Source organism: Colobus angolensis, unplaced genomic scaffold, assembly GCF_000951035.1.
Source record: "Colobus angolensis palliatus isolate OR3802 unplaced genomic scaffold, Cang.pa_1.0 Scaffold72, whole genome shotgun sequence".
Taxonomy (NCBI): Eukaryota; Metazoa; Chordata; class Mammalia; order Primates; family Cercopithecidae; genus Colobus; species Colobus angolensis.
Genome location: NW_012120932.1, coordinates 2,948,906 through 2,974,000, shown reverse-complemented (window position 1 = coordinate 2,974,000; position 25,095 = coordinate 2,948,906). Strand labels below are relative to the sequence as shown.

Here is a 25,095-nt window from a genome sequence, read left to right as displayed (position 1 = left end):
CTGAGCTACCCCAACACCCTTCTCAGAAAACAAAAAAAAAAAAAAAAAAAAAAAAGACCCCCATCTCAAAAAAATAAACAAACATAAATAAATGAAATAAAAGAGACTTCTCTCTGTTAAGATAATTCAGCGAGGTGACTACGGCTGGCCCATGGTAAGTTCTTAATATGTGTGTGCCCTTAACCTTCCTATTTCTGTTGAACTGAATTTTTCAACCTTATCACTTCTCCCAATAGGTGAGATTTCTGTCCTCTGGGCTACAAAGAACTCCTCATCCAAATATGGGAAGGTAGGAATCTTGTCAGCTTGGAGATTTTCCTCAGCTATTCCTCTTAGAACTCACCTATCCCAAACCCCCAGTGTTTGGTCATGCTGAACTGATGGAAGGAGTCTGCACTAACCAGAGCTTGGCTCACTGACTCAGCCGACAACTCAATCTGCCTGTCAGGAAAATCTAAGAGCAAAACCTTGTCTTTCTCATCAGATGTCCTAGAGCATCAAGGTAAAGAAGTACAAGACTAGGATTATGGGTTGTTCTTTTTGCTTTTATTCAAATAAATACAATACTTATATATAGCCTGATTGATTTCCCCTGTCATATCTCTTTTTTCAGGTTTCAGGCTTAGAATTTTAGTCATGCAATGCTATGGTCACTTCATAACTGTTCTCTAAGTTGAAACAAGTATTTCAACAGGCAAATAGCGAACTCGCCAAAAGACCTGTGGGTCACTTGCCCAAATGAGGCCAACTGAGATGAGAACAAACATTTTTTTTTTTAATAAAAACTCTATTTTTATAGTGTACCTTTGGATAAAAGCCAATTGTTTCTTCCCCTTCTTTCCCAGGCCAGGCACTTGACAGCACAGTGCTCTCTTAATGCCGTCATAAAGAGGATGGGCAACCCACTTCATTAACATCCATTAGACTTGATTTCCCAAGAAAATTAAAACAGTGTGAAAGAACACTGCATTTAGCATTTGGCATTAGAGTTAGTGAGACTGAGAGTGACTGAAATATTTTTGATGTGCTAAAGGTTAATTCAGAAATGTAGGACTGGAGAAATTTCATTTGTTCTAAATGAGTCTTGCTTCCCCTGAATTCCGTCTTTAGGTAGTAACTTCTTTAGTTTGAAATTAGTCTGATTAATATCACCTTTACTGGGAAAAACTATTATCCTCTCTGTGGCTTGGCTTCTGGTATCTCCACATATTAATTTAAATAAAAGTATGGCTTCAATTGCTAATTGATGGTTCAGCTTACAAGGAACTAGTCTAGGCAGCCACCCTTCTTATATGAAGCCAGATAGGGCTAATGCAACCTGTATGGTCAACTTCAGTTTAAAAATCTTAATTCTCATTGTAAGAAAGCAGCCAAGTATCGAACCTTGAGGCAACTGGGTATATGGAGTGGCAGATTTGGGAGTGTGGGGCCAGGGCCACACTGCTCATGCTAATACACCATCAGCATAAACAGTGGCCCAGTCTTGACTTCCTCCAGCTCCAAGAGTCACCTCTGTAGAGTGGCTGTGGCACCTGAGAGTTGGGCTGGCAACTATCACAGAGCCCCTGCCCTGCACGAATGTCCCTGTGGAGTCCCTGGGAGGACAGAGGCAAGCCCTGCTTCTTAGCAACTTTCCACACTTCCTGCCTCTGATCCCACTTCCTCTCTGTAAAGATGCTATTTGGCTTAGCAGCAACCCAAGGGAGTGGGAATAAGGCTTGGTGTGTTGAGAACTGCTCCTGCCTCCTTTTGACAGCCAAGGCTGGCAAGGTTGTTTGGAAATGTGACACAGAGCAAGTCTACTTTCTACAAGTAAAAAATCCCAACCACTTCACAGTCACTCCATTAAAGTAAAACTAAATCTCTCTGAAAAATAATATGCTTTGAAACCCTCTGTTACATTTATAAAAAGAAAAGGAAAAACAAAAAATTTCAAAGTTAAAAAAAAACCTTTTAAAAATATTATAGCAATAGCCTTCTTTGTAACAAATATAAAACAGCTTAAGACACTTGGTGACTTTCTTAGTTCATTTGTGGGGGAATGGACACACAATGAGGTTTTACTACTGAAGTTAGCTATTTGGTAAAAACTCTAGGAAGAGTTCCATCAAGAAAATGGTTATTTTGGAAAGACAAGTTATGATTATTTCCAAAACGTCAAAAGGAATAAGAATGTAAACACTATATACTTAAAATGTTAATGCAATATTAACTCAGTCAAATAAATAAAAGAAAGTGGCACCAAATTTATGGCAATTTTTCAAAACAAAAATGTAGCTCAAGGATATTTAAAAATAAATAATTGGTTCAAATAGGGACGACCATTCTCAGCACAAATCAACAACATTCAAAATAAAGTGCTACGAGAAAAAGTAGCCCCACAAACTGCAACTTATTCACATATGAACAGAGATACTATCTGGATCTTTAGGTCTGAAATATTCACCACGAGGGAAAGCTAGAGGCCAGGCTTAGGGCCATCTTTTGTCATTTTTCTTTTTTCTTCCAGTGTGTGCTTAAATATTTTCTTCAGGGTGTTGTAAACTATTGGTCCATTTTCAGAATCAAAATTAACCTGGTGATAAAGAAATTTACATTCAGGACACTGTAACAAGAATTTTAACTAGTTTCTATTTTGAGAGAAGGAGGGGGTGGAGAAAAAAACAGACTTACGAACAAAACTCTCTATAAAATACACATAATAAATTTCACACATTTTAGTTGAAAGACTATATTAGAACTGCCAACCATGTCAATACCAAACTTATGAATGAAAACCGCAAAATTAAATCTAGTGCCTGGATATTTAGTCTAATTATATACACCCAGACATGAAGCAAGTCAACAGTGGGTATGAAGTGAATTTTTTGAGACTATCATTGATGGTACAAGGGAAACATTTCCTGTATTAAAACAGTACATCAGCTGTATACGTCCTGCTGAGAGGCCCTGTGGCCACTCTGGACAGAATCAGAGTGACATGAATAGAAGCCCAGCTCCCCACCTGCTAGCTATGTGTCCTCATCTCATACCCAACCTCCCTGGACCTCGATCTCCTCCTTTGTAAGACAGAGATAATGATACCCCCCTTCATAGGACAGCGTATCTGTGAGTCTAACATATGTTTGGCACATATATACAAACCTCAACTGGTCAGGCATGGTGGCTCACGCCTATAATCCCAGCACTTTGGGAGGCCGAGGTGGGAGGGTCGCTTGAGCCCAGGAGCTTGAGACCAGCCTGGGCAACAGGGCAAATCCTCATCTCTACAAAAAATTAAAAAAAATTAGCCAGCCATGGTGGCACGTGCCTGTTGTCCCAGCTACTTGGGAGGCTGAGGTGGGAGAAATGCGTGAGCCCAGGAGGCAGAGGATGGAGTGAGCTGAGATTGTGCCATTGCACTCCAGACTGGGCGACAGAGTGAGACCTTGTCTCAAAAAGCAAACAAACAAACAAACAAACAAACAAACCCCACCTTGATAAAGGTAAATTTCCTTTCCCCTTGATGGGAGAGCCCTATTTACAAATATTTGCATTTTTTCACCCAAGTTTACCACACTCTGGGTTAGGAGTGATGGCAGAACTGAGAACCAGAGCAACTAACCACCCTCAACCCCCTTCCCAGAATAGTGTGTGACTCCCTGGGAAAGAATCAGGGTCACACAATCACTGCTTCTCTCCTTCTGAAATTTCTCCTCTGATAAATTTTGAAAATGGAAGGTTGTTCCCTCTGTCAACAACTGTAAAGGATCTGACTTTAACCTGTTAGCTTGCCAGTGTTACGGATACTGGTAGAAGATACAAGATTTCTGGGTCAGAGACAGATAACTTTTATTTCTCACAGCTGCACGTGCTTCATGTTCACATGGGTTCTCTTTGGCTCCCAAGTCTCATGGGGGCAATGCAGAGGGGCCTAGGTGGAGGCTGCACAAGCACCGGATTTGCCTCATAGCTGAGGAGCCCCAAGCTTAGGAAACTCCAATGTTTCACAAGGGGGCTGCAAAAAAGTCTGCCAACCTTTGCCCTGAAGGGAAACATTTTTATTATCCTGGAAGTCAGAACGTGTGCCTTCTGCTCTCCAGGCAGAGCTCTCCAGACATTAGTGAAGAGTTGATCCCCAAAGAGAGTGGTCAGAGCATCTGCTCATCAGACTATGAAGAGACATGAGAGACCCAAGGTAAACTGTCTCCTAACATTTTCTATAGACAGATTTTGAACAATTGCTATCTCTAACTTTTCCTTCATATCCCCTTAAAAGGCCAACAGAAGTTGTAAAGAATTCCTACTGCTTTCAGGGAGACCAATCTTAAGAAATGTTTTCAGTCAAGCTCAGGAATTTAATTTTATCTATAACTACACTGTATATCCCATTTGCAAAAAAATGCCTTATTAACATTAACAGTGGTCTGAATTGTTTACCTTTTTTTTTTTTTTTTTTTTTGAGATGGAGTCTCACTCTGTTGCCAGGCTGGAGTGCAGTGGCGCGATTTTGGCTCACTGCAACCTCCGCCTCTGGGGTTCAAGCCATTCTTCCACCTCAGCCTCCTGAGTAGCTGGGACTACAGGCACACACCACCACACCCAGCTAAATTTTTGTATTTTAGTAGAAATGGGGTTTCATCATGTTGGGCAGGATGGTCTCGATCTCCTGACCTCATAATCTGTTTGCCTCAGCCTCCCAAGTGCTGGGATTACAGGCATGAGCCACCACTCCTGGCTCTGTTTACTTTCTTAAACACCAAAACACAACCTTCTTCACATGGTGGGTAGCCTTTCAGTCTATGAAAATGTAAATACAGATGTAAAGGACCACGTGGTCTAGATTTGAGACTACTGACTCTGGAAACAGTTGAGAACAGATTGAAGAGATGTCAGTGGTTAGTGCCATAGAATCCAGATGAGGAAAAAGGAAGGCCTGAAGTAAGAATAAGAACATCACTCTGGAAAGAGTGGAGGGGAAGCAGACTGGACAAATATTAAAAAGGAAGAATCTTCACAACTTGTGAATGAGTATAAATAATAACTTATTAATGTTACCACAGATGTTGTCATTCAAAAGCTGGGTTCTTTGTTTAATGACACTTTCATATCAATGAGAGGTAACAAACAAATTATAGATACTTTCATATCAATGAGAAGTAATAAACATATTATAGTTGATGGGGTAAAGGGAAACTTTTCTCTCGGTAAGAACCTGGCTTCTTCTTTCTTCAGCCAGGAAAAACTGCTCATTTAGAAATAAAACCTATTTTTTCTTTTTTTAACTCTTTCCTTAGGATTTGCCAACCAGGACTCAATACTGAATCAGCAATGTGGGATGTTTACTTTTCAATAGATGGTTTCTTACTTAAACCCAAGGTAGAACTGGCTCAACAAGCAAAGATTCTCTGACTCTGATTAGGCACATGATCTAAAAATATGTATTCAATACTCAGTTGTTTCTCTCTTTCTTTTATATAAAAGCTCTTTGTTCCAACGTTCTCCTTCAAAAAACCCACAGTTCAGTTTTTCCTAAGATCATTGTTTGGAAACTTTTTCTTTGGTTAAAACTCTGCAACTACTTAGAAGAAATGTCAAACAGATTTCCATGAAGGGAAAAACGTACACATACATGTTTTATTTTAGAGGAGGATGGTGACCTCTGGATTCTGATTTACAAAGATGATGCTGATCTGTGGTTCAGAGAGGGGAAAGAAGAGCGCGACCCACCTTAGTAAACGCCTTAATGGCGTGGGCAAGGAAAGCCTCCTCCACATCCACGGGAATCGTCTGCAGGTTCACTATGCAGTGCAACACGCAGAGAATAGTCTGGTGCTGTCCCTGTTTTTGTAGAAATCAAAATTTTAAAAATTTGTTCAAAAAATGCCTCAATAAATCGATTCAAAACTATCTTAGAGTCAAGAATTGGTTTGTGACCAAGTACTCATAATGTCAAATGCCAAAATATCTAACAAAATATCTAAACATCAACAAATGGTTATTGTTATGTGTTAATATAATTTGAAAAGTTTTCAGGAGATAATATCAAAGCTGGCTAGCTATTGCACAAAGTAAAACTAAATTTGAAGATCAGTGCAATTTTAAACCAAGTGCTTCTCTTGCTGTGAATCGAACAGATTTTCCCATTCTTGTTGTTTCTGGATATAATCATGTCAGTTGTCTAGTAGATGGCGACATGTCATAGCGATTCATGGACTAACTAACTGGGCACTGAGTGGTCAGGATCTGGGTACCCAGCCACTGCAGATGATATGGAGGGAGGCGGGTAGACAAAGAAAAGGACAAGGGCAACCCCAGTCCCCCAGGAGCAATGCAGTGCTTAAGTGCTTAGCCTCCAACCTAAGGGGGTAAGATACTTAAAAATGTGCCCACTGACTTCACTCCTGGGGGCTGTTTACCTTAGCAAAGGAGAAATTCCATCACCTTCAGCAATACATATCCAAGATGTAATGTACAGAGACCCACTAATTTCAATTCTGAAAACCTACAAGAGCATTATCTATAATAAAGAAACACCTGCAAGCACAAATTATCATTACAATGATGCCTATGAAAGTAAAAAACCTGAAACAATATAAATGCCCTACACATGGGGTGAGGGTGAAATAGGATAAAACAGGCAGCCTTATGTAATAGAAAGCACACGGGCTTTGTGCCAGAGTGGTCTAAGCTTGAATTCTGCTCTGACATGTGGTGCCAACCTTGGGCATGCAACCTCAGCTTTCCTTGTCTGTGAAACTGGCCTCTACCTCTAAGGGGTATTGAGATAAACAGTAGAGAAAATGCAAATTATGTCCTGAAGGGCTTGGCCCAGTCACCTACCAAACATTAATCTCCCTTCTCATCATCTCCTGTTTTATGTTTGTGATTTAACTGCTGAGAAAATATCCTAAGAAAAGGACATCAGATACAGGAAAAATTATTTCTTAAAAGATGTGTATTGGGTAACTGTGGTGTGTGAGTGTCTGTGTGTGTGTGCAGGCACACACATGTCTGTGTATTGTGTATTGTATCTGTGCATGTGTGTGAGCTCATGTATCTGTGTGTCTGTGTGTGCATCCATCCATATGTGTCCGTGTGTGTGTGTGTCTGTGTAGTAACAGCAGAAGATTTTTAGTGAAATTTAGAAACTGAGGAGATGTTTACATGCAGCACAGTAGGTAACTCAAGGTTGGTTATTCGATAACATTGTTTCTTAAAACAAAAACAGGCCTGGTACGGTGGCTCACGCCTGTAATCTCAGCACTTTGGGAGGCCAAGGTGGGCGGATCACATGAGGTGGGGAGTGTGAGACCCGCCTGACCAACATGGAGAAATCCTGTCTACTAAAAGTACAAAATTAGCCAGGTGTGGTGGCGTATGCCTGTAATCCCAGCTATTCGGGAGGCTAGGTGGGAGAATCGCTTGAACCAGGGGGGCAGAGGTTGCGGTGAGCTGAGATTGCGCCATTGCACTCCAGCCTGGGCAACAAGAGCGAAACTGTCTCAAAAAGAAAAACAAACAAAAACAAAAACAAAGCCTATTTTAAACTGAAAATTTAGTATCACTGTATGGATAAAAATGATAAATTGTATAAAAGGCGTCATACAATTTCTCCTGCTTCCTAGATCCATTGTATTCTAATATCTTTTCCTAAAGGTAATCACTATTACCAGTTTCTTATTTCTCCTTCTATATTTTATACATATGTACATATTTTCTCTATTTTAAACATGTATCTTTTATACATAAAACACAGAAAACATCTCTATTTTACACATACAAATTACATATACATGTATAAATGTGTGACACCTACCCCTTTTTAAAAATACGAATGAGTGCATATCCCAACCTACTTCATGATTTTTCCCATACGCACGCTCACAGCAAATAAGTAGAAACAAACCCCCAACAAGGAAAAAGTGGTACGGCTGGGCGCGGTGGCTCACGCCTGTAATCCCAGCACTTTGGGAGGCCGAGGCAGGCGGATCACGAGGTCAGGAGATCGAGACCATCCTGGCTAACATGGTGAAACCCTGTCTCTACTAAAAATACAAAAAATTAGCCAGGCGCGGTGGCGGGCGCCTGTAGTCCCAGCTACTCGGGAGGCTGAGGCAGGAGAATGGCGGGAACCTGGGAGGTGGAGCTTGCAGTGAGCCGAGATCGTGCCACTGCACTCCAGCCTGGGCCACAGAGTGAGATTCCGTCTCAAAAAAAAAAAAAAAGAAAAGAAAAAATGGTTAATTATGGCACAGTCTCGTGTTACAGCATCATATCTGTTACAGTCAGTATTTATGAAAAGCTTGTGTTATTCACGGGAAAACAGCTATAACTTGAAGCAAAAAATGAAACAAATTTACATGTTAAAATGATTTTTAACAAGTTAATACACATATTGATAAGTTTAAAAGATCTGAAAATGTTTGCAGTGCCTCTCCCAGGACTATGGATAGTTCCCCTTTTTATTTTTTATTTTTGTAATTTCTAAGCGTTTACACTGGGTATCAGTTTCTTCTCTTCTCTTAGAAAAACTACTAAATTAGACTTAGATTTGGGATTCTGTATGAATTCCCTTTTTTATAATGGATTTGTTTTTTCTGCGTGAAAAACTACGGGCCTCAGTTACAGTCATTAACTGGTCCTACAGCCACTTTACCTTCTCTAATAAAAACAGTGCTTCTGCGGCATCTGCTTGCCTGTCAACCAACATGTCCACATCCTCTTTGGTGATTACAGGCTCCTTCAGTTGCTCCACCCAAGACCACATCAAGCTGCATAGGATGAAAGGGTCCCTCTCGCCACATATTCTTTCCCAAGCTCCATCTCGGGAATTAAGCTCTTTCTAAAAAGGAAGAGAAAGAGACAGACAAACAGAGACAGAGACAAGGAGAGGAGAGAGAGGTGCACCAGTTGACACTGCATGATTCTCGCACTGCCCACGAGAGTGAAAGACTCAGGCTCTAGGGTGTAGAACTGGGACCCCTCCCAGCCTCTCCACTTCCAGGCTGGACACTCGACTAAGACACTGAATTCTGTAAGCCTCAGTTTCTCTCTATGAAACTCATCTCTTGCCTCAAGTTGTTGGGCTGACTGACTGAGATAAGGCCGATTAAAGCTTATAGCACAGAGAAAGGGCTTAGTTAATCCAAGTTCTTTACTTTACTCAGAAACCACAGAAACAGTTCAGAAGAGCCTTCCTTTTCAGGCTTCTGGTGAACAAAACAGAACTATTTTTTGCAATAAAGTAGATGGTAGACAAAAAAGTAGAAATAAGGGAACATTTATACATTAACCTGGGGTCTAAGGAAAAGGAAAAGCTTTGACTGAGCTTCGAAGTCTGCAAAAATAAAATGAAGGTGCTTGAAAGTTGGTAAATAGGGCATATGTACTTCTTTGAAATATCTTTTTAGAATCCTATGTAGGATTTAACAATAAGCCTGAAATCTGACATAGGGAAAACCACTGGAAAGTTTTTCTAATACTCCAATTGCTTAGAGAAAATGTAAGCATGAGATTTTAAAACTTTACCTCACAGAGAGCAAAGGAAAAGTGAGATAAGGATTTTAATGAATTTCTGATAGGGTTCAGATTTATGTTTTAGTGAGTCAAATACATTTTTTACAATAGAAGTAAGTGTAATAATTGCTACCATTCACTCATTCATTCACCTATCCAATATTTACTACATGCACACAGTGGGACTGAAACTGTCATGCATATCTTATCTCTAACTCTCAAATGGCACCCAGCAGGGAGCTTCCTCACTGGTAAATGCAATGGGGCTCAAGAAAGATGAAATAACTCGCCTACGAGCCAAAAGCTAGAAAACGGCAAAGGGGGTGTCCATACCCAGCTCTGTCTTACTCCAGAGTCTGTGCTGTTTCTGTTACGCCACAAGGGCCCTCTGACTGCGTTTGTTTTTATTATCTTACCAATACGCCAATACTTTGTTATTCACAGTCCTTCCTATCCCACAGATCATGTATAAAACAAAGTAGCTCTTGATTCAATCTTATGAAGCAGACAAACTGGGCAGAACTGACACTACTCAAAAACCCTCTTAGTAAAATGAGTATCTTATCATGATGTTTCCTGAGGCTTTCCTCAGGAAAGGTTAGCCAAGAATCCTGGGGTAATAGAAAGTATTAAACACATGAGCTGTACCCTGACTCTGTCACATGCATGCCATGTGACCCTGAGCAAGTCACTTACCCTCTAACCTTCGTGACCTTTAGCATCCTCATCTGTGACAGTGAATTCATAAGATTAACAAAGACTGTAGAAATAGTACCATCTGCCTCACAGATATATCCTGTGATAACTGTGAAAAATCACATGAAATAATACATGTGAAATGGTCTAGTACAGGCATGGGTACCATTATACTATTCAAATAATGTTCATTTTATTCTTTTCCAGAATTCAGCTGATTTTTTGATGACTAAAAGTCCTAAAATAAAATCTAGAAAGGAAAAAAACACAAACCTATCCTGATTAAAAGCATTTCACCTCCAGAAAATGCTTTCATATACTTGACGTACAGTCTGGCCCAAACCAAGTCCTGAACGCTTCATCACCACAGGCAGAGCTCGCACAGCCACTGGGGCTGACCCAGGAGTGAGGGTGCGAGATTTTCATCTAAAATAGAAGACTCTCTTGCTTGCTAACTCTTAACACACAGTAATGCCCAGGAAACATTTGCTGACTGAATGAAAGACTTTTTCAGTTTGGAGCAGAAAATAAAGAAAACAAGTTATTTTGGAAGAAAGCAATACATTTAACTATTGGATAGGCAAAACACAATTCTGAAGAATAAAATTTTTATCAAAAGTTCTCTCCTCCCATCATATAGTTGTAAGTTAGTGTGAAGCTCCAAACTTCATTTTCATGCCTCTGCACCTGAAGAGATACTGGCACTCAGAAATTTTATATGCCTTGTTTAATCAATGGCAGACTATGAAAGCGAGCTATTAAAATAATTCACAGTAGGTTATGGTCTCAAAAGTCAAGATTTTCGTGATTCACGACAGTCCAAGTCAGCCTCCTTTTGGGGTAGTTTAGCTGTTTCTGATAGCTAGGTTTATAAGGCCTATCTTTTCTCGAGAACAGGTGCTTGCTCATTCAGGGCAAAGAAAGTATGGCTGACTTATGACTGTATCGTAGTAAAAGCACAACACAAAAAAGGGTTAAAAATTTACATTCTAATTGAAGTAAAAGCTAAGAAATGGACCCCAAAGACCTCATCTCAGCTAAAGTGAACGGCACGTACGAATCTGTGGTTCCACCCACTTGCTCTCCTGATTTCCCATAGTTGCCCTATTAGAGCAGGATTGGCGAGTCTCAAGGAGGGGATGCCAAGGAGACAGCCTCACTTTTCCGACCTTGCTCAGCACTAGTGTTGATGACCTTTGGAAAATAACCATTTTATTTATGTCTGTAGGTCCGTGGTTCTCAACGTATGGTTCCCTCTGCCAGATCTCAGGTTAAAGATGCTTCAAATCAGTTTCGAATGCTGTCTGCTGTGGGCCAGTTACCCCCGTAGACCCAGGAAGAAAGAAACAAGCTACTAATATCAATGCCTTGTGTGGGTCAAGCATCGCACCAAGTGCTTTCTTGCATATGCAGATTTAAATGAAACCACACAAACACCCTGTGTTTTTTCTAAAACATCAGGTTTGCATCAGAGATGAGAAACCTGAAGTTTGAAAGTTAAGTATTATGCAAACGTATCTTCACATTTCTATAATAAAGTTTGGGAAAATGTATTACACTTTTGCCCTGACATACTTCCAACATATCTATAATTAAATAAAGTACTAATAATACCTGCCACATTTCTACCTTCCTTTTTAGTTCCTCCTTTTCTACAGATTCATGTAAATTTGCTAGGGCTTTGGCCGCCAGTATTCTTCTTGCCTCAGCACTCAATTCAGACTGTAATGTAGGGTGTGAAGCTGCTTCAGCCAGATCGTTACTGTCCTGGGTTTCATGTTCAACCAAGAACTGTGCTTTCGGACTGGAGCCACAGTCCAGAGGTCTTTGGGGTGTCCTGCTGCTCTGCCTGACAGACCCAAGGCTCCCAACACCATGAGATTTACACTGACAGTGAGACACTTGCTGGTGAGTAGGGTTTGGATCCTTATGGACATTCGCAAAGTTGGGTGAAACTGGCTCCCCAGGGCTGTGTGGGCCTGAACCATCTGCAGAGAAAGCTCTACTCTGCTGTGCTTCCTTTGGAATGATCCGTCCATGGAAAATTGGTGAGCCATTATCTTTGAGCCCTTCCAGCCCTCCAAACTTAGACTGACTCCAGAAAGAAAGTGTGCTGCGAACCAAGGCTTCCTTATGTAAATCTGGTTCTGGAGACTGTGGGATGTAACAATGGCCTATGGGCTTCTGCTGCCTGGGGTTGTGGCCAACCAAGACCTGGACAGGCACTGTCTGTGGAGGCTCCCCTTCCTCCAGGAGGTTCTCGGCCCTCTTTAAATCTGAGTCACTGTAGCTGAGCCGCCTTTTCAGATGAGAAAGGGGTTGAAGGCACTCAACATTCCGCCTTTTCCAAAGCGGGTCAAACTCTCGCTCATTGGAGAAAATCATGCCTTGATTGTCAAAATCTGCTGCCACTGCAGTAGGGTTAGACGGGTTGGACACATCACTGTCATTCCTCAGTAACTCTTTATCCAGCTGCATGGTGACCATCTCAGACATGGTCTTTTCTATTTCAGCAGAGAGACCAGGTCCTTTGGACATGTCCTTCATCATCACTGGCCTGTTTTCCGCTAAGTCCAGAAGCAATTTGCAAACTAGGTGGATAATTTTTGGCACATGTTTCAGAAGTCGTGCCTCATAACCATGAAGCAGATGACGCTGGCGAATTAGATATTGAGCTAAGGTGACAGCATGTGCTTTGGGATCACAGCAAGAGAATATATTGCGGAGAGGAGTTAGAAACTGAGTAAATTCCCTTACACAGAGGAGCTGTCCTCTGGTTTGTATGGAATTAGGTCGCTTTGCCCGCACAAATATAATTGCTTGGTCAGCAGTCATTCTTGTTGCAAAAACTAAGTAACAGGCTATTAAGACACCTAAACAGTGAAGAAGAGAAGACTGGTATGAGAAAAGTTTACATTTTTATTTTATTTATCACTCTTTAATGATTTACAATTTGAATATGTATTAACAAATCAAATACATAGAGGCACATTTTAAGGACAATTATGATGATAACTTTGTGACTTTTTGTAGAGGTGTTATTATTGCTTATTCCTTACTGCACAGAACTTTATTAAATGTCTACGTGGCACCCCCTCCCCATGACTGAGTCATCTCAGTGGCCCAGAGCTGTGCCAGCACAGGCACAATGCAGGTGAGTAAGTGTGCAGGAGGGAAGGGAAATTGATCATCTGGCTCATCTATCCTTGTTCTACTCAACTCCAACAGAAGAAAGCAAATCCTGTTTCTATTTTCCACTCTGAACAGTTCTTGAGAATTTCCATCCAGTCAATCCATACACTTTGTGCTTGGAACCTCCCACCCTGCCATCTTTGCCATCAACTGCTGGCACATCCCAGCTTGGCACTCTCCCTACCATGGCAGTTTCTTCTTTGGGGATTATTCATATTCACAGTCTACTTTTCCTCCTGGCAATTCTTTTTCCAGATTTGTGCCTGTATTAATATGTGTTTTTCTTCAGACCATGATATAAGTCTATTTTTCCATAAGCAATTATGGAAAATTAAGCAATCTTAAGGAAGCCAGCCTTAATGGTATAAACATTATGTACTCTTATTAACATCTAATTAAAAGGAATAACTAGTAAGATTATTACTAGTTAAAAGGTAATAATTACTAGCGAAAAGGTAATAATAAATTAATTCAAATGTAACAGTCAATATTAAAGTAAAAGGCAAATCAAATACACCTGTGTGATCCCCAAGTTTGTGAACATCTTGTTACATATGAAAATCAGGGCCGGGCGCGGTGGCTCAAGCCTGTAATCCCAGCACTTTGGGAGGCCGAGACAGGCGGATCACGAGGTCAGGAGATCGAGACCATCCTGGCTAACACGGTGAAACCCCGTCTCTACTAAAAAATACAAAAAACTAGCCGGGCAAGGTGGCGGGCGCCTGTAGTCCCAGCTACTCGGGAGGCTGAGGCAGGAGAATGGCGTGAACCCGGGAGGCGGAGCCTGCAGTGAGCTGAGATCCGGCCACTGCACTCCAGCCCGGGTGACAGAGCGAGACTCCGTCTCAAAAAAAAAAAAAAAATCAGAACCTCTGAAAACGGCATGCTCTCCAGTTCACAGTCGGGAACAACCTATCTTTCTCACTAGGACACAGAAGATCTTAGTATAAATGTAAAATGTCTGCAGAGCTATCATGTCAATGTCTAGAAACAGTGAGATTTTGGCTTGATCCTAAGAGCTACCAATCCCAAGCAGAGCTGAGTCTCCTCCCCTGAGCACGCTTCCAGGTATGCGGCAGAGCCCCTGGCAGGAGCACAGGTATGCTGTGGACAGAGTCGAGCTGCATGTGGTTGGATCAGATGACGATGAAAATTTCAGCCCTACGGCCTTTATTTTTGCCCTAATATCAGCACTGTAATGAAATTGAGCTGAATGTTTTAAGTAAAATTACTGACTTTTTAATAGAAGCCTAGGCACAGATAGACTCTTCTTCACAAACAAAATCCTTATACCTTCAAAAATGGAAAGCACATGAACTCTGGAGTCAGACAACCACGGATTTAAAGCTTGGCCCTGGCACCTACTAAATGTAGCAAATTACTTCTCTCAAATTGCAGTCTCTCCAACTCACATTGTTGCTAAAGACTTTAAAATGACATACATATGGTCATTGTAACTACCTGTTTACGGTATTTCAAATACCTTAAAATTATTTTTGATTTAATTTTTAAAGTTGACATAATAATTATACATATCTATGGGGTATATAGTGATGTTTTAATACATAAGATGTATAGCGATCAGATCGGTGTATTTAGTACATGCATAATCCCCAACATTTATCATCTATTTGTGCTGGGAACATTCAATAATCCTCCTTCTAGCTATTTGAAACTATATATGATTTTTAACTATAGACACCCTACAGTGGTACAGAACACCAGAACTTATTCCCTTCTTCCACCTGACTCCAAAGCTTTGATAGGATTCTGAGAAACATCTGTCCTCAAATTAGGAAATCTTATTCCTTTTATGTTTAAATATGCCTACAAGGCAATAAACCACCTCTTAGGACTTACCTGTTCGACCAAGCCCTGCATGACAATGGATAGCTACTTTTCCTTCCTGTAAGGCAAATGTCATCACCTTCACCATATCTAGGATAGTAGTAAGAGATGCTACACCATAATCCTTCCATCCGAAATTGTAGAAATAAACTAAGAGAAAAGAAAAGGAAAGGGAAATCAACATACAGGAAATTAACGAAAGTACATACACTAATGAAAAGTACACAGATCTACACTGAGGCATATAGATCTCAGTGCATACACTGCATAAAATAAGAGGGATTTTACATTCCCAGTAACTTTACTGTTAACATTTACTCACAAAGCATATTTTATATTACTGAAGACATTTCCTGCAGAAACTCAGCCAGAAAGAATTATGGTGAAGTAGAATTGCAAATTAATAAAGTCAGTGATTCATGCTATAGTTACTCAGCTATGGAAGGAAAGTATACACTCTTGTTTAAGCAGGGAAATGTGTCTTAATGACTGATAAATAGCTTAAGACAGTATATATAGGTTTTCTATCCAGTGTAAATAAGCGTCTTAAAAACAAGTTCCAAGAGTGTTTATCCTTTCCGGCCTGGTTTGAAGGACACATGTTGAGTGTATTTCATCCCAAAGCTCCTGTGATTGAGGTGGCTTTGAAATTGTTAGAAGTAGAATTCCTGGGCATCATTTTGGGAGCAGGGCTGGACAGCAGTAAACCTGGAGCATGTCCAGGTTCCAAACCTGACTACCATTTCTAAGCTGTGTGATCTTAGGCAAGTAGGTAATTCTCTAAGCCCCATGTGGCTTCATGTGTAAAATAGAAATAACAACAACTTTGTCACACAACTGCTTTAAGGGTTAAATGAGATAATAGTGGCTGGCATTAACTAAATGTTACTCATTATTACTACAGGGTCTCCTCCCAACATCCCTCTTACAGGAACAAAGAAATCCTATGCTTTCAACAGCAATACCAAAGAGAAGGGTAGCTCATCTTTTTCTGATCCTTACTACTATGCAGGAGGTATTTATTTCCATCACCTTTTAAATTTAAGAACCCAGCAGAGAAAAGTCTCTGAGTGCTGCCCTTGATAATTCATGAGAGGAGGGTGGGAGGAACTTACTGCCAGCCTCCATGAAAGCCTCAGGAAGGTATGTGAAGCCACTTTCTTGTTCCAGAGGGTTCCCACAGCTAGCATGCTCACCAGGGCGCTGGAGGTTGATTATTGTTTTTATGCCATGGCTTAAAGGAAAAAGGGCAGTCAGTCATGTTGGGAACTAGCATTTTTAAAAAAATAACCTTTTTTGGCATTAATCAACATTATTAATTACTCTCAAAATCTTAATTTCTCATTTGAAATACACCTTTCACTGCCTATTGTTAAAATGAAAGCACTTTTTCACTTGAAAACAAAGGCAATGAAAGAACAAACACATGAATTTCCTCACTCGTGTATGAACAATACAGCATTTACCTGAGGAACTGATCAATGATGTGGTACTTCTCCAGGAGCTCAGAGGATGGGCGGGCCATGGCCAGTATATTATCAGTGACCCTGCAAATGGGTGGAGGGACTGGTGAGATGTGCTGAAACCTAGGAAGTTCCAGCCCAGAGAGATGTTCCAGCCCTGAGCGATGATTTTTTTCTATGATTTCAACAACTCTGTTAGAATATTCTTTTTTTGTGTATAAATTTTATTTGAACAGGTAATACAGTTTCATGGTTCAATAAAATCAAAATACACAAAAGTATGTACTAAAATGTTTGCTCTTACCTGTTTTCATCCACTCCATTCAGTTTGTTCCCCATATGTAGTCATTTGTATTAACTTCATGGTTATCATTTTAGTGTTTCTTTTTGCAAATACAAGCAAATATGAATATTTATTCTTATTTCTCTGCTTTTTTATGTACAAAAGGTAGTGTAGTAAAGGCATTGTTAGATACTTTGCTTTTTTCTCTTTAGGTTAATTTTTAAATTTTTGATAGTTTTTGGGGTACAGATGATTTCAGGTTACATAGATGAGTTCTTTAGTTGTGAATTCTGAGATTTTGGTGTACCCGTGTAAGAATATTCTTATACAAATCTGGCTTCAATTTTGGCTGATTAGAGCTCTAAGAAACTCCAGCTTCTTAAATCCCTGGAAAAAATTCCAGGACATAAATTATTTGTGGATTCCAGCAAAGTATTTTCAAGGACTCTCAAGAGATTCTAGTGGACATGATGGAGAAAACCCAGCTGGTGGCGAAGGTAACAGTCTGGATTGTTCTCAATGGGTAGTGACTTATAAGAGGAGGGACAACTGGGAGATATTTTTAGTTATTCAAGTATCAGAATCTTAGTTACCTAAGGTGTTAAATGGGGATAATAATGCCTGTCTTACAGGGTTGGTGTGAGAATTCAATATAATCTGGATGTAAAGCCTTTGGCACAAATCCTGACATGCAGTTATGAATAAATACTGAGTTACTGTAATCTGGTGACAAATATGGGTTCCAGAGTCAGTTGGGCTTGGTTTCAAATGCTGGCTTTTCTACTTTCTAGCTTGGTGGCAAATTACTTGGTCTCTCTGGAACTCAATTCTTTCATCGATAAAATGGCATTAACAGCTCACAAGAGTTTTACGACGATAAAAGATATTAGTATGAAAGCATCTAGCACACTGACTGGCCTACAGCCAAATGGATATTTACTGAATGAATGAGTGGGCAGATGCCCAATAAATGACTATTACTCTTGTCAGGCCTCTGGGCTCTGGCTTCACTCTGTTCTGTTCAAATTTCTCATTAGTGGCCTGATGAGATATATAAGGTAAGTCTGTTGGAAGTTGTGGGTCATATGAATCTCAGGGGAATAACACAGACTGGCAGGACAGGATCCAAAATGACACCTTTCCCTCTGAAAGAAGGCATGTGGTTTAACATGGGACCCAGGTGAAAAAGACTCGCAGGATTTAGTCAGCAGTAAAGCAAAAATACACAAATGACCTAAGCTACATTATTAGAAATTTTCTTGTCGGACTATGAATGTTTTCTTCTTCATACTATTAGTATGATAGTGATGGACCAGAACATGACCTGTGGCGAACAATAATGACAGTGGACCCCAGACTATATCACTACAGAAGTACTGAGCAAATCCAATATGAAAAAGTACAGGTTGTAAGCTGGATAAGCCAGTTCACAAACATGTAATTTAAAAATGGGTTCTTGATGTATAAAATGATTCACTATTAGAATTAACAGTGAATTCCTCTAAGTATGCTTCAAATGTGATTTATCAGAATTTTTCAGATGTTACATCAAAAAGGTGTATTTGACTAGTTTACTGTTTATTAAAAAGCAGTATGATTAAAGAACAATATTAATTGCACTTACACACCATAAAAAAAGCAAATATCTTCTGTTTTCTACCGAGCTGACAACTTGTACCACTTTTATTAGGGTAGACTGAAGGGTATTTGTATGAAAATGTGACTTTTCATATAGAATATAGGAATAACATAAAAGCTAAAGCTTACTTGCATGAAACTGAAAAATTCCACATGTATCTCATAATCTTCTCAAATTTATAGCTGAACAGTTTTATGATTTCTAAACATTTCTGAAATTTAAGTGCTATCTAATTATCCATTTCTTAATACACTTTATATATATCATTTCACTTACTTAAAAAAATCCCTATGGTTTTGGTTTTATTATTTCCACCTTACAGATAAAGAAACTGAGGGTCAATAGGCCAAGAACACAAAGCTAGGGCAAAGCCAGACCTGACTGGCAAAGTGAGGTCCTGACTTCAAAGTCCCATACTGCTCCTCCCACACTTCAGGGCTCCTGGCTCACACAGAGCCTCTTTCCTGTATCCAACAGAGCTATGAAAGACCAACAGGATCACTCACCAGGATGAGTAAACCCCCTTAATGGCTTGCTCCTGCTCACTCCAGCGGGCTGGATTCTCATACTTGCAAGCTCTACCACCACACGCCATGGAACACGCCATGTGTCCAGGAATGACATGCCGTAAACGCTCTCCTACTTTTGTGTACTTTGGTGTTGGACGTTCTAAATTTCCTAGAACATGTAAGGAAAGGAAAATTCAAAATTCCACTCTCCAAATGAAATTGTAACATGGGAAACAGCTTCCATTTTATCTCAGGACGGCAGATGACAAGCCAGTGCAAAATCGCCTTCATCTTGTCAAGAAAACAAAACTGTTTCCCCGTCAAAGTGACATATATCTCTTAATGTAAAACAGCTTTCACATATAATAATCTCCACACATACCGGCAATTAGGAGGAAGAAACTGTAAAAGCAGATGTTTTACAAGAGAATGAGTTTTGTTCAAACCTATATTTTTAATAAAAAAAACAAAACATTTGATCATTTTATATCCTCTTATATATTCACTAAAATACTTAGCATAACAGACAGCAAAAAGTATAATATAGAATAAACTTCCAATATTTAAAAAGGTATAAGCACAACACAGCCGATTCCCATTCCTCAAACTTACATACAAAGGTATGGCAATCTATAAGAAGAAAGAGACCTTTACTTTTTCTTTCGGGGAAAGTTGGGTTTCCCTCTGCATGGCTGACTGAGGAAACAGCCACCATCACCTGGAGAGAGGACGAGGACAGAAGCTTCGTGGCAGAGCCGGAGCCCAAGCCAGAGCCCCGCCGGGCCTGCTGCAGCCGCAGTACTGGGTCTGAGGTGGAGTGCCGGCGGCCCTGGAGAAAGGAGCTGAGGAAGTGCACGGCTGAGGGCCGCCTGGTTGCATCCTGCACCTGCATGGCACTGGGAGGCAAGAACCAGAGGCAGGGAAGTCAGCCCCACTTACTCAGTAAGGAACTTTCACTGAGAGCAGGGAGCATTGCATCGTTCTGTATGATCTAAGAGCCATTCCGATTGGCTGACTGGTTTCCATGGCGACGAACAAAGAAACTACTGATTCCCACTTAGATCTGAACAGGCAAAATCCAGTATGAACAGACTGCATTTTGGACAAATTGTTCAAATATAGGGAAGAATAATATAAATTTTAAATATATTGATTACTAAATTTTGTTTCTCAAATGCACTTAAAATATCTAACCACTCAAAGAATTACTCCCCAAAATATTGTAGTGAATTTAGAAAACTGTCTTCATGATGCAAAAACTGTCGTTTAAATACATGTTAAAAGGCTTAAATTCTGTTATTCCTTTCACAACCTGTCTCTGGATATTTTGAAAAAAATTACCTTTCTACTCCTCGTTTGAATAGTATAGAAAAAAGTTAATTGTAATAAAGTGGAATATGCTGGATACCTTACAACATTATCAAAATATCATCCAGTTTTTCATAACCAAAACCACTTTTATTTTTTCTTGGTAAAACTATTAAAGAAATACTTGGATTAAAAAATATATTTTTAGAGATGATATATCATCAGAAGACATTTAACTTCAAGTGTTCATTTTCAGAATATGAAAACCCAATTCTTAGTTATGCCTCTGTTGGACAGTTATAGTAGCCATGCTTCTCAAAAACTCAAAACATCATTCTCTGCCTTTTGTTGCAGTGAAGGAAAAAAGAAGCTTCAATAATGTCTTGGCAGAGGCATATAAAGAAAACTCACTAAGTATCACATTTTAAAAGGAACTAGATGAGGGGGAGGTTGCAACTTGAAGATAAAGGATATAAAGAAAACAGAAAGTGCAACAACCGCTAATGTACTCATTGTCCGCCTCCTCCCTTGTTAATGTCACGCTGCGCCCTCGCTTGCTCACTCTCTCTCTACACAAATGGTATTTCAGATGTGTGTGCACAGAAACAAGCTACTGTACTGCCACAGATAAGGCTATTTTCTTTTCTTTTAACGATTACTAATGCTACACCAAGCTCCTTTTAAAATGCCGCCCCCATCTCCCCAATAATGTGCACTTTTGTCAAATAAGACAGTGACACAGAATTCCAGTTTGGTGTTCAAATTCCTACTCTATGTGTAGTATTATGCCTTTGTTATTTAGAATACAGCCATGGAAGAAAGCACAGCTTTCCTGTCGGAGGAATTACATGAGGATTATTCTAGGCAAGGCCCTCAGGACCCTAAGGGCAACACAGAAACAGCAGTTGCAAGAGCTCTGCATGACAGGAACATGAACTTATCGGCAGGAGGCCCTAAATGCTCAAACTAAGGAGTTGTGTAATTGTTATCTGAGTAAGAGGGAGTCTAAGAATATTTCTGGGCGAGTCTGTGCTTCTGAGTATGTGGCACTCCAGAATGTTAACTTAGCTCTTGAGAGACAAGAGTGGTGAGCTTTGCAGAGACAAGTCCATGGCCTGGAGAACCAGTATCTGAGGACATCTACAGAGAAAAGTCAAAAGTAACTGCTTTCAACTACATTAAAAATGAACACTAATTTCATTAGATAAGGGGTAGGGGTAGGACTTATTTAGACCAAGCTAAGGAAGGGATGGTTTATAGATCACCTCAAGAATAATCTCTGTGGTGAAATCTTGAGACCTGGGTTGACCTCAAGCAAACACAAAATGACTGAGCTGACCCCAGTTACTGTACAGTCAGTGACCCTGTGTCAATGTCTAAGGAAGTCAAGCCTAATGCAAACAGGATTCTGCAAGGTGAAAGCAGTCCTTTCTGCATGCTTGCTCCGTGTTCCCAACAATGAGGTGTTGTGAATATACCTTGCATTGATGTGGCAGATGAAGAGAAATGTACCCACCTCTGGACACGAGAACCAAACTTAGAATAATATTTAAGGAACCAAATGAGATACTGATCATGACAAATATGAAGTCAGTCACAATAAACACAACAAAGAAACCCAGTAAAATGTACCAGTGAGTACTGAGTCTTTTCTTCCTTAATTTCTACAAGTGGGCAGGTAAAACACTGAAAAGTGAGATCTAGAACACCAAGAACTGGTAATTTCCTTCTATACTCAAGATTTCAGAAAGGGCTCATTACTTCCTAAAGTCATAGAACAATAGGCTGAGAATGCAGTGGGTGCCTGATGGGTGTGGGAGGCCCACCTATCCGCATTCTTAAGTCCACGGAGGAGTCACTTCCAGGAATTTGCTGTACAGCTGAATTTCCAGTCTCGTGCTCTCCACTTTTTGTGACAAGAGGCTCACTTTGCACAAAGGAACTGACTATTCCACTGTTAGACAGCTCAAATGTTTTCTTTCTTTCCGTCTTTAGAGATGGGGATCTCACTTTGTTGTCTAGGCTGGACTTAAACTTTTGGGCTCAGGGGCTCCTCCTGCCTCAGTCTCTTGAGTAGCTCGGACTACAGATGCCTGCCACCACGCTGGGCTTCAAATGTTCTCTAGTGCTGAGTTAAAATCCATTCTATAAACCTTGGTTCTGGTTCTTCCCACTAAAAATAAAGAATAAAGCATCTCTTTGTCTTGCAAGATTTTCAAATATCCAAAGACAGAACTTTTCAAATATCCGAAGATAGAACTTATCCAAGACTTTCCCTATTTCTGTGTTTCAAATATTCCCAGGTATATGTAATTGTTTCCAGATCTTTCACTGTAATTTCCCTTCTTCTGCGGGCCCTTCTTCTCTCCCCTTCATAGCTAAACCTCCAAACCAAGGTGACGACACCTGCCATCTCCACGTGTCACAGGTCTCATCCTCAGCCTACTCAGCTCTGGCCTCTGCCTCCTCCACTCTCAAATCAAACTGCTCTTGCTATGGTCTCTGATCATCTATCTCTATCTCAAGGTGGACTCTTGAGAGCTTCTACTTGGCTGTGCAGCAGCATACAACACAATTGAACACTTCAGTTTTAATAAAAAAAATTTTTTAAGACAGCACCTTGCTCTGTCACACAGGCTAGAGAGCAGTGATGTGATCATAGCTCACTGCAGCCTTGAATTCCTGGGCTCAAACAATCCTCCTGCCTCAGCCTCTTTGGTAGTCAGTAAGACAGGTGCCTGCCACCATGCCTGGCCCATACATTTTTTAGAATATTTTATTTTTTTACTTTGAATCAATGCCAAACTTACAGAAAAGGTACAAAAGAGCACAAATAATATTTTTCCTTGGCTGGGCATGGTGGCTCATGCCTGTAACCCAGCACTTTGGGAGGCTGAGGAGGGCAGATCACCTGAGGTCAGGAGTTAGAGACCCATCTGGCCAACATGGTGAAACCCAGTCTCTACTAAAAATACAAAAATGAGCTAGGTGTGGTGGTGTGTGTCGGTAGTTCCAGCTACTTGGGAGGCTGAGGCAGGAGAATTGCTTGCACCCGGAAGGCAGAGGTTGCAGTGAGCTGAGATTGCACCACTGCATTCTAGTCTGGGCAACAGAGCGAGACTGTCTCAAAAAAAAAAAAAAAAAAAAAGAATACTTTTCCTTGAATTTTTTAGAATAACTTGTAGAAATACTGCTCTATTACGCCAAATAATTTAGTGTACAGTTCCCACAAAGATATTCTTGAAAATTACCCCAAATCAGAAAATTATGGTTGAGATATTACTACTACCTGCCCTCTGTTGCTCAGACCTCAGCTTCACTGATTACTCCAAAAATGTTCCTTACAGTAAAAGGACATGTTGTATGTAGTTGTCCTGTTTCTTTCACCTATCTCATACTAGAACAAGTTCCTCAGTCTTTCCTCGACTTCGATGACCTTGACGCTTTTGAAGAGTATAGGCCAGTTACTTTGTAGTAATCTCTCTCAATCTGGGCAAGCTGTTTCTTCGTGATTAGACTCAGAAGCCCTTGCATTTATTAGTAAAGAATGATATCTAGAAACTGATGTCTGTGTGTTAGGCATGCCCATTGCCATTAGAGTGTTACTGCTGCCAGCCCTCTCACTGGACAGAGCTAAAGCATATGGACATTATGCACAAGCACACACATCACCACACTTTACATCTCTATTTACTTCCGTATGTAGGCAGATACACATATGGAAAAACCAAGAGTTTACCCTGATACTACCAATTCCAAACCAACACCACAGAGTGCCTCTAATTTCCACCCTTTCCATAACTGTACCTATAATTATAACTCTGTGAGAAGCCTGGGTACCATAATCTTTTTTTTCTTTTTTTTTTTGAGACAGAGTCTCGCTCTGTCACCCAGGCTGGGGTGCAGTGGCCGGATCTCAGCTCACTGCAAGCTCCGCCTCCCGGGTTCCCGCCATTCTCCTGCCTCAGCCTCCCAATTAGCTGGGACTACAGGTGCCCGCCACCTCGCCCGGCTAGTTTTTTGTATTTTTTAGTAGAGATGGGGTTTCACCACGTTAGCCAGGATGGTCTCGATCTCCTGACCTCGTGATCCGCCCGTCTCGGCCTCCCAAAGTGCTGGGATTACAGGCTTGAGCCACCGCACCTGGCCTACCACAATCTTTAATATATTTACCTAAGTGAAGCAAATGGAAATTCAGAAGTTAAAAAGTACAAAAACAATGAAAAATTCACTTGGGGAGCTCAACAGAAGATCTGAAGTGGCAGAAGGAAGAATTAGAGAACCCGTCACTGCCTCTGCTCCCTCCTCCATGTGATGCCTCTCTCGTCCCATCTGGACTTTAACACATATGCCAAGCTGCTGCTGCCACCCACCTGGGTAGATGCTCTTCTCACTCTGCCTATGTTCCAATATTCCATGTAGGGTCACCCTGCCACACGGAGCCCTCCCAACCTGACCCATGTTCTGATGCCTGGGAACGTTCTAACACCCCGGGCCAGGTCACTCTCCCACACAGGTGTTATCTGGCGCAGGCTTCATCACTGCTGGTCTGCCCTCCCATATGGATTTCCTCCTCACCCTGGTTGGCTTCTCCCAAGTGCCCCTGCTCCACCCCATCTGTAGGTCAAAGATTCCACACTTAGGCAAGCCAAGAAGACC

At 40.7% G+C, this 25,095-nt stretch overlaps 1 protein-coding gene across 4 annotated transcripts in view; it reads right to left on the bottom strand.

Moving 5' to 3' along the window:
* Positions 1-524: 524 nt before the first annotated feature.
* The window catches only part of PTPDC1 (protein tyrosine phosphatase domain containing 1), an 85,306-nt gene continuing 60,735 nt past the window's right edge, over positions 525-25,095 (bottom strand). The window contains exons 1-9 of one of the 4 annotated variants that reach the window (XM_011927472.1): positions 19,777-20,121; positions 19,126-19,297; positions 16,701-16,781; positions 16,350-16,468; positions 15,247-15,384; positions 11,809-13,067; positions 8,639-8,824; positions 5,710-5,820; positions 525-2,575 (exon numbers count right to left, since the gene is read on the bottom strand). In XM_011927472.1, the coding sequence (XP_011782862.1) occupies positions 2,459-2,575; positions 5,710-5,820; positions 8,639-8,824; positions 11,809-13,067; positions 15,247-15,384; positions 16,350-16,468; positions 16,701-16,781; positions 19,126-19,297; positions 19,777-20,020 (2,427 nt within the window). In that variant the 5' untranslated portion in view covers positions 20,021-20,121 and the 3' untranslated portion in view covers positions 525-2,458. Of the gene's footprint in view, positions 2,576-5,709; positions 5,821-8,638; positions 8,825-11,808; positions 13,068-15,246; positions 15,385-16,349; positions 16,469-16,700; positions 16,782-19,125; positions 19,298-19,776; positions 20,122-25,095 lie in introns of those variants that run through there. The other 3 variants (XM_011927473.1, XM_011927474.1, XM_011927475.1) reach the window with 3 other exon arrangements.